This window comes from Rhineura floridana, chromosome 9, assembly GCF_030035675.1.
Source record: "Rhineura floridana isolate rRhiFlo1 chromosome 9, rRhiFlo1.hap2, whole genome shotgun sequence".
NCBI lineage: Eukaryota > Metazoa > Chordata > Lepidosauria > Squamata > Rhineuridae > Rhineura > Rhineura floridana.
The window spans coordinates 115,333,043-115,345,286 of NC_084488.1; the positions used below are offsets into that span (position 1 = coordinate 115,333,043).

At 44.1% G+C, this 12,244-nt stretch overlaps 1 protein-coding gene across 1 annotated transcript in view; it reads right to left on the reverse strand.

Moving 5' to 3' along the window:
• The window catches only part of ADAMTS3 (ADAM metallopeptidase with thrombospondin type 1 motif 3), a 188,413-nt gene that overhangs the window by 25,060 nt on the left and 151,109 nt on the right, over positions 1-12,244 (reverse strand). The window contains exon 19 of the mRNA XM_061582955.1: positions 7,420-7,583. Within this exon, the coding sequence (XP_061438939.1) occupies positions 7,420-7,583 (164 nt within the window). The remainder of the gene's footprint in view (positions 1-7,419; positions 7,584-12,244) is intronic.

Genomic DNA, 12,244 nt, shown 5'->3' on the forward strand with positions numbered 1-12,244 from the left:
CTCTGCTTCAGCAAGGCTTGTTCTTCTATGTGCTTAGTTAATCTAGCTTTAATAATACTTTCTACCAGTTTTCCAGGGACAGAAGTTAAGCTAACTGGCCTGTAATTTCCGGGATCCTCTCTGGATCCCTTTTTGAAGATTGGCGTTACATTTGCCACTTTCCAGTCCTCAGGCACGGAGGAGGACCCAAGGGACAAGTTACATATTTTAGTTAGCAGATCAGCAATTTCACATTTGAGTTCTTTGAGAACTCTCGGGTGGATGCCATCCGGGCCCAGTGATTTGTCAGTTTTTATATTGTCCATTAAGCTTAGAACTTCCTCTCTCGTTACCACTATTTGTCTTAGTTCCACAGAATCCCTTCCTGCAAATGTTAGTTCAGGTTCAGGGATCTGCCCTATATCTTCCACTGTGAAGACAGATGCAAAGAATTCATTTAGCTTCTCTGCAATCTCCTTATCGTTCTTTAGTACACCTTTGACTCCCTTATCATCCAAGGGTCCAATTGTCTCCCTAGATGGTCTCCTGCTTTGAATGTATTTATAGAATTTTTTGTTGTTGGTTTTTATGTTCTTAGCAATGTGCTCCTCAAATTCTTTTTTAGCATCCCTTATTGTCTTCTTGCATTTCTTTTGCCGGAGTTTGTGTTCTTTTTTATTTTCTTCATTTGGACAAGACTTCCATTTTTTGAAGGAAGACTTTTTGCCTCTAAGAGCTTCCTTGACTTTGCTCGTTAACCATGCTGGCATCTTCTTGGCCCTGGCGGTACCTTTTCTGATCTGCGGTATGCACTCCAGTTGAGCTTCTAATATAGTGTTTTTAAACAACTTCCAAGCATTTTCGAGTGATGTGACCCTCTGGACTTTGTTTTTCAGCTCTCTTTTTACCAATCCCCTCATTTTTCTGAAGTTTCCTCTTTTGAAGTCAAATGTGACCGTGTTGGATTTTCTTGGCAATTGGCCAGTTACATGTATGTTTAATTTAATAGCACTGTGGTCACTGCTCCCAATCGGTTCAACAACATTTACATCTTGCACCAGGTCCCGGTCCCCACTGAGGATTAAGTCTAGGGTTGCCATCCCTCTGGTCGGTTCCATGACCAACTGGTCTAGGGAATAGTCATTTAGAATATCTAGAAACTTTGCTTCTTTGTCATGACTGGAACACATATGCAGCCAGTCTATGTCCGGGTAGTTGAAGTCACCCATTACTACCACATTTCCTAGTTTGGATGCTTCCTCAATTTCATATCTCATCTCAAGGTCTCCCTGAGCATTTTGATCAGGGGGACGATAGATCGTTCCCAGTATTAAGTCCCTCCTGGGGCATGGTATCACCACCCACAACGATTCTGTGGAGGAGTCTGCCTCTTTTGGGGTTTTGAGCTTGCTGGATTCAATGCCTTCTTTCACGTATAGAGCGACTCCGCCACCAATACATCCTTCCCTGTCCTTCCGATATAGTTTATATCCAGGGATAACCGTATCCCACTGGTTTTCTCCATTCCACCAGGTCTCGGTTATGCTCACTATATCAATGGTCTCCTCTAAGACCAAGCACTCCAGTTCTCCCATCTTGGTTCGCAGGCTCCTAGCATTAGCGTACAGGCACTTGTAAGCAGTGTCTCTCTTCAAGTGTCTTTGGCACTTGTGGTTAGGTCTGTGGTAATTTTGCTCTTCTGAATTTATATCCTGTGCCCCTGCTCTCACAATGCCTACTTCTAGGCCTACCCCTTTTAAAATTTCATCATTTCTTTGGTTTTTATCCCAGGGGGGAGGTTTATTCCGAACCGGACCTTTCTCAGCTCCTGTCGGGTTTCCCCCCTCAGTCAGTTTAAAAGCTGCTCTGCCACCTTTTTAATTTTAAGTGCCAGCAGTCTGGTTCCATTCTGGTTCAAGTGGAGCCTGTCCCTTTTGTACAGGCCCGGCTTGTCCCAAAATGTTCCCCAGTGCCTAACAAATCCAAACCCTTCCACCCGACACCATCGTCTCATCCACGCATTGAGACTGCGAAGCTGGGCCTGTCTGGCTGGTCCTGCGCGTGGAACCGGTAGCATTTCAGAGAAAGCCACCTTGGAGGTCCTGGCTTTCAGCATCCTACCTAGCAACCTAAATTTTGCTTCCAGGACCTCACAGCTGCATTTCCCCATGTCGTTGGTGCCAACGTGCACCACGACCACTGACTCCTTCCCAGCACTGTCTACCAAACTATCTAAACGACGGGCGATATCCGCAACCTTCGGACCAGGCAGGCAAAACACCTTGCGGTCTACACGCCCATCACACACCCCACTGTCTATGTTCCTAATGATCGAATCACCCACTACAAGGATCCCTCCACCCCCTGGAGATATATCCTCGGCACGAGAGGATAGCTGCTCATCCCCCAAGGAATGGGTCCCTTCTAAGGGATCGTTTCCCTCTTCCTCAGCTGGATGCTCTCCTTCCCCGAGACCATCGTTCTCCATGATAGCAGGAGAGCTATCATCGTTGGAGTGGGACACAGCTATAACGTCCCTGAAGGCCTCCTCCACACACCTCTCTGCCTCTCTCAGCTTTTCCAGGTCCGCCACCTTGGCCTCAAGGAAATGAAGTCGTTCCCGGAGAGCCAGGAGCTCATTGCGCCGAGAGCACACCCATGACTTCTGTCCAAACAGGCAGATAGTCGTACATGCTGCAGGCGGTGCAAAACACTGGAAAGCCCCCACACCCCTGCTGGCTTCTTACCTGCATAGTTTTGTTTAAGGTTTATTACGTCAATGGGTTGGAGACTGCGGTTTAGTTGAGGTCAGGGAACAGACGGGCAGAGTGGGGGGCCCTGGCCTCCTCGCCCTGCTGCCGAACTCGCTCTGCTGCTTTGACGCTTTGTCAGCTGGGGCCTCGACGCTTTGTCAGCTGGGGCCTCGACGCTTTGTCAGCTGGGGCCTCGACGCTTTGTCAGCTGGGGCCTCGACGCTTTGTCAGCTGGGGCCTCGACGCTTCGTCAGCTGGGGCCTCGACGCTTCGTCAGCTGGGGCCTCGACGCTTCATCAGCTGGGGCCTCGACGCTTCGTCAGCTGGGGTTTATGCCATATGGTGGAAATATCCTGTATATACCAATGACATTGGACTGAAAAACCTGACCATCCGTACTGATCTGTACTGGAGCACCATTGGATTCGCTTATACGTTACCTTGAATTACCGTATGAAAAAAGGGGGAAAGAGAATAGCATAATTCTCACTTAATACAGGTGACTAGTTATGTTGAGGGAGGCGGGTTGGGAAAGTTTGTTGCTTGTAGATTAGTGTTGTATATTTTAAATTTAATATTAAAAAAAGAGGACAGGAAAAACCAGAAGACAATGCAGCAGTAGGATGGAATGTGATGTTACATATAAATAATTGAATTGAATTGAATTGAAACTTTATTTTTACCCCGCCCTTTTTCCAAACTGGAACTCAGGGTGGCTTACAAATAGAACTACATGTAGTTAAAAACACAGAAAAACATACAATTAAAATACAATTAAACTATGCACAACCTTAAAACCGTGAAAGGCACTTAAAAATCTAAAAACAATTTAAAACAATACAAATAATAATATAAAACAATAAAACAAGCCTTGTAAAGCCCAATCCTAAACACCTTCTATCCCAAAAGCCTGTCGGAATAAAAAAGTCTTTACTTGCCGACGGAAGGATGGCAAGGAGGGGGCCATTCGTGCCTCCCTAGGAAGGGAGTTCCAGAACCTAGGAGCAGCCACTGAGAATCGCACTTGTGAGGGTGTTGGGACTGAGAGAAGGGCCTCTCCTGAAAATCTCAGGGCCCGGGCAGGCTCATATAGGGAGATACGGTCTGACAAATAGCCTGGATCTGGGCCGTATAGTCAATAGTCAATAATCAACATTTCCAGTCTCTTATGCCCTCTAAACATGGTTTGAAGAAATTTATAATAATGTGTATATTTTTTATATTTGTATATTTCATTTTGTCCTTCGTTCATTTGGATCTTATATTTTCCTCATTTGAATTCAGACTGTATGTATTTGCCTTCACATGTGTAATAAAAAGTTGAACAAAAAAACCCACAAGAAATTAAAATGCAGTATTTGGTATCACTTAGCAGGTGAAAATATGGCCAAGGGTACATGATTGCCCTGTTACTGTGGCTGGCAGTATTGAGGGGAGCCTTCCTCAGCCTGGAACCCTCCAGAAGTTGTTGGACTACAACCCCCATCATCCCTGACACTGAACATGCTGGCTGGGGCTGATGGGAATTGTAGTCCAACATCTAGAGGGCACCAGGTTGAAGAAGACTGGTTTGGGGCAGCCAAACCTTTGATGTCCTGGCTGCTCCTGAAGCAAACACCCAGATGAAATCCAGGGGGAAAGTCACAAGTAGGGATGGAGGAGAAATTTGATTTTGTTTGCATTTTTCATGAGAAACTACCGAATTCACAGTCTCAAACTAATGCACGACTGAAATACAACTATCCTTTGAAATTTGCACTTTTCCGAATTTTGCAATGCAGTTTTCCAATCCCAGACTGGTTTGACAATCAATCCCTCTTCCCAGGGAACTCTGGGCATTGCAGCTCTGTGAGGGGAATAGGGGTCTTCTAACAACTCTCAGGACCCTTAACAAACTACAGTTCCCAGGATTCTTTGGGGGGGGGAAGCCATGACTGTTTAACAAGGTATGTTGCTGCTTTAATTGTATACTGCGGATGAGGCAGAGGTTACCCGTAACCAACTTTGCTGTTATGACTGTAACTTGTAACCAAGTTTTAATGCCATCATTTTATGTACACTTATGTGATTAAGTCCCACCAAACTCGGTGGACGTTACTTTCCAGGGAACATGAATAGAATCAGGCTCCATGAGTGGATATGGCTGACTACTCGGTAATATATCATGGTATGCACACAACTAGATTCACTGAACTTCACAATTCCTCGGCTCAGAATATGAAGGCTGGCAAATTGCAGTGCTCACCTCAGATGCAAGGTAAGTATTAGCAACTTCCGGTTCTTCTCTGGATGTTCTTTTGGAGGCTTACAGAGAAGGTTGAGAAAGGATCAGGACCTATTGCACCCATGATTGGAGGCATGATGCAGTACAATTCAACACAGGATGGTTTGAAATAAGCTAAGCCTTTCCCTCCCTTTTCTTGGACGGGCTTGAGAAATCATTCAGCTTATTCCAAACTAATCTGGAAAAAACTGGGGTGGTAATGGTTTGGCCAGCAGCAGCATTTTGCCACTCTCCAGCTTCCATGGTTTTGTTTTGTTTTTAAAATATTGCAAGATTCTCTTCCCCACTTGGCAAGGCAATACAGTTGACTTGCTTATCATAGAAGGTAACTTACCAAGTAGTAAATGAGCACCGAGCAGGGGGTTGGACTCGATGGCCTTATAGGCCCCTTGCAACTCTACGGTTCTATGCTTCTATAACTCTAATTGGCCAGAGTTCCATTCCATTTCCTTGGTTGTACCCTGCTTTTCGGTACTCTCTCTACACTTCTGCCCACTATTTTTTTAATGTCTCTATGTTTTTCAGGTCCATGGGCTTTACAAGAACTGGGGCTGTCTAGAATGTTACCTGAGGAGCACTGCTCTCAAATACTTTGTTGTTACAGCAGGAGAGTGGAGAATTTTTTAGAAAATTTAAAAAATTCATTTTTCTTTTCTTTTTTTTTAAACAAACACCCTCTATTCTTCTTGTGGGGGAAAGTCCTCTAGAGCCATTCAGCTCTCTGCAGGCAGTATTCTGGACAGCTGTACCTTGTAAGGCCTCCCTACATGAACGAGCAACAAAAAGCTTAGCCAGTTGATGTGAAGCTCCTAATGTTTGTAAATTGTGCAAGCAATAATACACAGTACTTAGCCAGCTCTTAGGCTACTTTCAGACATGGGGTTCATTGTGTTCGTTTAATGGATTAAAATGGTAGTGCTTCTGTCCTCATTTCTAAAATTCCTTTCACACTGCAGCACCTGTTGCGTTAAGGAACAGTAGCTGTTTCAGCTAACTTAAAGGCATTTTGCACAAATGTCTGTCACATGTCTGCAATGAACAACATCTTGTTTTCATCCTGTTAAACACATGCACACTATAGTTCCCCTCTGTGTAGGAGGTCTAAAATTTCATCCCATCGCTATGCTACCCCCCTCCCTTTAGCATCCGACATATATCTATAGTATAGGTGTGTGCGGAAAATGCTACTGCCACCCACGCCTATGCCGGAATGTCGGTACAATTTTTGTCAGGGGGGGGGAATCCTATGCACCTAAAGGCTGGGAATGCACTGCATGCTGCGTTGCCTGTCATATGAGTGGCTGCAGCTAGCAAAAAGGTCCTGCGATTTTCCAGGTCCCCAAGCTTGCAGACAGATTAGTTCTGGTATTATTATCAGGAAAATTAATGACTATATTCCACAAGATTTCCAGAACTAGCTTGCATGTCATGTGAAAGATTAAATATAAAGCACAAATTGCCAGATGTGAAATTGTCAGAAGGTAAGTGGCGGTAACGCAGCCGAATGTCTGCTCACGGCCGGGGTTTGATTCCAACGGAAGGAGGAAGTCAAATCTCCGGTAAAAGGGGTCGAGATCCACTCAGCCTTCCATCCATCGGTGGTTGGTAAAATGAGTACCCTGCATACGCTGGGAGGTAAAGAAAGGCCGGGGAAGGAACTGGCAAACCCACCCCATATATACAGTCTGCCTAGTAAACGTCGCAAGACGTCACCCTAAGAGTCGGAAACGACTCGCACTATAAGTGCGGGGACACCTTTACCTTTTTAGGAAAGAGCAAAAGACAAATCCCTGCTTTCCACACCCCCCCCCAACATATGAAACTAATATGGATTTTGGAATTTTAGTTGGCCTAATAAAGATAAATTGGCCTGTTATGGTTTATGGAGGAAAGTAAATCCCTTGGACTTCACCCACAACCCCCCCTGGACCTATTTGTCTAGAATTTTGCAAGCTGTATACATTCTGAAGAGGTTCCTGTGCCTGCAAATTTCTTCTGCTTCTTCTAAAAGAGGGAAAAAGTTATAGCCATTTTTAGATTTCCCCAAGAGAGAAGACAGAATTTTGTTTTACACAGACCAGATCGGAACCTGATCCAAAGATTAAAGTGGACAGAGCACAGAGTGACTCAGAAACAGATTGGAATGTTTAAAGAGCAGAGATAAAGATATAAGTCGCATATTGAGGCCCATGCATGCTCACCTCTACTATGAATGACTGATGGTCTGCTTACAGCTTGGTAAGTTATGAATTGGACAGAACTACTCTATCACAACAACATGAACATATCTCCACTGGTTTTGTGAGTGAAACTCCCAATTAGATATTGCTTAGCCTGGTACAGTGATACAAGCCCTGTTAGCTGCACATGAAAATGTCATAAAATCGTAGAAGTGTGACTTACCAATACAACAACAGCATCATACAAAGGACCATCTGTCTGAAGGGTTTCAATGTCATCTTCTATGTGGTACTCCCACTCTAAGCCGTGATCAATGAAGGAACGAGAGCTGGATCCCTCTCCTTTGCCATTCAGAATATAGTGGCCTGTTGCCTGGTTCTTAATAGCTAAAAGGAGTAAAACCAGAGGTGGAAGCTGATGAACCATTGCTATTAAAATTGGCAGGTGGCCATTTCTTCTCTCAAAGGCAGCACAAAATATGCAGCCAGACCTTCATTTTGTATCTTTCTGAAGCCATGAAACCTGGATTCTCCATTACTGATCCAGATAGGACACCCATGTGTCCTACTTTACAGAGGGCAGTCCTCTATTTAAAGGGCTGCCCAGTCCAAACCCATTTAAAGAACTCTAAGAAGAGAGATCAGCGGCCTTGAAGTTGCCAGTCAACAGCTAGCACCTGGACTACAGCGGACTAAGCAGGCCCACAGGCAACTGTCAGTCTTCTCCCCATGTAATGCACGTGTAAACAAACACGGAGCTATTGCAAACCAGCATATGCACATTTTATGCAGATCTGTGTCCTCTTTCACTCTCTTTTTTGGTGATGCATTCCATCTTTATTTGGCAACGCAGATGAGGCCGCTCTGGATCCAGATTTTTTCAATTCCCATTCCCATTCCCTAGTGCTACAATTCAGCTTTAATTCATCCCCAGCTGTGTTCCAGGCACAATAGAGAATACGAAAGCAAAAGTAGATCTTGCACAGAGGGCCTTGGAAGAGCAAAACAGACTACAAAATAGCAAGGATGGGCTTGAAGAAAATGAACGAAAGCACATGCAATGAGAGGCTGGGGAGGGCTGGCTTTATAGTTATTTGAAGATACCCAAGAGGTTTAAGAACAAAGTGGCTCAGTGATACTAATATGCATTTCTAACTATCAGATTGAGGGCCACACTGGCTCATCACCAACCCTCCGGGGACCACATGTCAAAGAAACCCACATTTCTTACCCCTTTTCATATTTAATAATAAATATTCCAAAATGGAAATGGACTGCCTTCAAGTCGATCCCGACTTATGGCGACCCTATGAATAGGGTTTTCATGGTAAGCGGTATTCAGAGGAGGTTTACCATTGCCTCCCTCTGAGGCTGAGAGGCAGTGACTGGCCCAAGGTCACCCAGTGAGGTTCATGGCTGTGTGGGGATTCGAACCCTGGTCTCCCAGGTCGTAGTCCAACCACTACGCCACACTGGCTCTTAGATGGAATGAATAGCTATTTCCACCCCTTTCCCCCACTACCCTTTTAAAAACTCACATCATGATTAATGTCCACCCCTCTCCCCTCCATTACTCCACATTAAATTCATTTCATTCTTATTTTCTACCACTTCCTCCCCACTCCTTATTCACATCGTTTCACTATTAATTTCCACTCCTTTCATCTCATTACTCCTTATTAATTTAATTTGATTTCATTAATGTCATTATTACTTTAATCCCATTATTAATTTCCACTTCATTTCACCCATGAGTCCCTGTTGAATTTATTTCATTACTACTTCCCAGCAGTTCCTCCCCTGAACTCCTTTCCCATTTCATTGTTCATTTGAAACCCCATCGCCCCTTGCGCCACAATATTTTCCTTAATGTTCCGTATTGCATTTACTGATTCTTATGCTTATTATGATCAACTGTTTGGCTGTGAGCAGAATAGTCGCCTACAGCAAAGCGTTTCCATTGGCCACACCTGGAGGAGGAACAGGCTGATCTGCCAATCAGTTGCAAAATCTCCTTGATCGAATTTTAAAAAATGCACTCAAGTTGCTCCCACCAGGTTTTACAGTAAAAAGGGGCAGGGTTTGATTAGAGTTGTGTGCCCCTATTTTTAGAAGAGAGAGGTGGAGACACACTGGAACCAGCAAAACAGTGATTTGTCTCTACCCTTTCTCTGTGCAGGCTCATCAGGTCTTTTCTTTTTCTTTTGCATTGCCTTCTGTCTTCTGCTTCCGTCAGCAGTCATATCTGATTGGGAGCTTTCTGTTGGATATCAGTTCTTTTTGGCAGCAAAGCTACAGGAACTAGAGGTGCAGGTGAAGGTTGCCGAATGGAAGGCTGCTGGTCCATTAAGGCACATGGAGCAGTGCCCCACCAACTTCAGTCTTGATTCCTCCAAGCTCACCTCTTTGCTTCTTACTTACTTACAACCACCTCTGAGGGTGGCCCTGGCCATCAGCTTCCTCCTCCTTAGTCTCAGTTTTGCCCTTGTGAAACTCAACAGGGAGAAGGAGGGCAACATAAGTGGAATCCATTGGCTGTGCCTGCCATTGGCTCTGTCAGCCCCATCAACCACTATCACTGGTCCTGAGGAAATGCTTGCAATGAAGAAGGAGGAACAACTTTGGAGGCACTTGTCAGAACAACCTTTGGGGCACACAGCACTGTTTGGAACCGTTATTTTGCAGCAATTTAACTTGGGACAGGGGTACAATGTGCAACAGGTCCATAAAAAAGAAAATACTTGTTTTTAAAAAGTTCAGCCACTGCAAACAAAATTTGGAGTTTCCTTGGGGACTGCCGTAAACCTTGGGGAGCAGCTTATACAAGCTGAGGTTTAGCCACTCCTGCTGCAGTGCATTCCAAGTGTTCAAGTGCTTCACATGCATTATTTCAGCAATCTTCATAACAATCCTTGAGGGAAGGCCAGCATTGCCATTCCCATATTTCAAATCTGGGGACTGAGAGTCAGGTAATAGTGGCTTTGGAGCTGAGGTGAGATTTGAACTGGCACGTTCCACACTCACAACTCACCATCATACAGAACTATGCATGTTTATTCAGAAGTCCCAATGAGTTAAATGCTACTTACTCACAAACTTGCATAGGATTGTAGTTTTGCAGGTATGCTACACTAGCTCCCTGGCATGAAAATTCTCTTTTCTAGTTATACATCCCTCAAATGAAATGCCAGTTTGGGACACCTGCACACCAACTATTGATTCACCTGTGCAACTCACCTGTGCCATCTGGGTCAAGTCATGGGCAACCAACCCAGGCGACCTCGTCACATCCACACGATACATTTAAAGCACATTTAAGGCACATGGATTCCCCCAGAGAATCCTCTGAACTGTGAAGGGTACTGGGAACTATAGCTCTGTGAGGGGTAAACTACAGTTCCCAGGATTCTTTGGGGGAAGTCATGTGCATTAAATGTGCTTTAAATGTGTGATGTGGGTGTGACCCTAAACTCTAGCATTGGCATGTGAGCCTTTGGGGCCGTTACCGGTTCTGGAATGGTGCTGGCATGAAGTCTTTCTACAGTCCCATCGTCCCTGCTTTCAGAGGGACCTGCTTTCATGGCACCCTCCTTTCATACTACTTAATGACTGCCACAAGACAAGCTGGTGCAGCTCTGCATTCTGCTCCAGTTTATTTATTTATTTATTTATTGAATTTCTTAGTCGCGCATCTGGCTGGCTATCCAGCCACTCTGGGCGACGTACAAGATAGGCATACAAATATAATAAACATTAAAAATCTGAAAACAATAATGATAAAATCTAGCCCACTCCAAAAGCCTGCCTGAAGAGCCAGGTCTTCACGGCCCAGCGGAAACTCATCATAGAGGGGGCCTGGCGGAGATCATTTGGGAGGGAGTTCCACAGGGTGGGGACCACAATGGAAAAAGCCCTCTCCCTAGTCCTCACCAGTCTGGCTGTTTTGACTGATGGGACAGAGAGAAGTCAAGTCAAGTCAAGTCAAGTTTATTACAGTCATCGACCAAGCAAACAGAACAAATATACACAAATAGAAATATAAATAAACTTTTAAGAACCTATTACAAAATTATTGGAGTTTTAAATGACTGACATTAGAGTTTTCCTATAAGTAATAGCTGTGGCACAATATTTGGCTACAGCTTCAGTTACATGTACTTGTTCTGCAAGAAGGTAGTCAACATAGAAAGCATCACTTCTTCCTGGGAGATGAGAGAGTAAAGGATTAATTAACTGATATCTCACCTCACGATAATATGAACAGTGGAGTAAAACATGGGTTATTGACTCTACCCCACCATCACCACAGGGACATTTCCTGTCGCTATAGGGTATTTTATTAAATCTACCTTCTAAAACCGCAGATGGTAAGCAGTTTAATCTTGCCAGCATAAACGCCTTATGGAATTTCGGTAGAGATAAGTTGGATAGATAAGACATAGCAAACTGGGGATTACTGTTATAGATGTGTTTTTTAACCAGCATCAAGTGTTGCTGGAGATCCACATCTTTAACTCGTTGAGTAATAAGCTCTTTGGCTTTTAAGGAACCCATTAGTATAATTTCAGGGATTGAAAACCCCAATTTCGTTATTTTATCAATAATCATCTTTTCCCATAATGAATGAAATTTGTCTTGAAGTATATGGGGAGCCAATCCTATTGGGCTAAATATCAATTTGAGCCAGGTGTTGATTCTAAGGGACCAAATTTGGGCTTCTAATGAAGGTAGTCCTGATTCCATTCTTAGAATAAAGCTAGGGACACAAGTAGGAACTGTGAGAACTGACCTTAGGAAAGTATTTTGAACTGCTTCTAAGGGGGCAAAGTTCTCACCAGTAGTTACTTGTGAGCCATATATCAGTTGGGGAATTATTTTTGCTTTGAAGACTTTGATGGCAGCAATGGGAATTTGGCCTCCTTTGTTATAATAAAAGGATAAAGGGCTTTGAGAGTTCTTTTTGCATTTATGATGGCCAATTTAGTGTGTAAGGTCCATTTACCAGTAGTTTGAAAGGTTAGTCCCAGATATTTAAATGCTTTAACTTG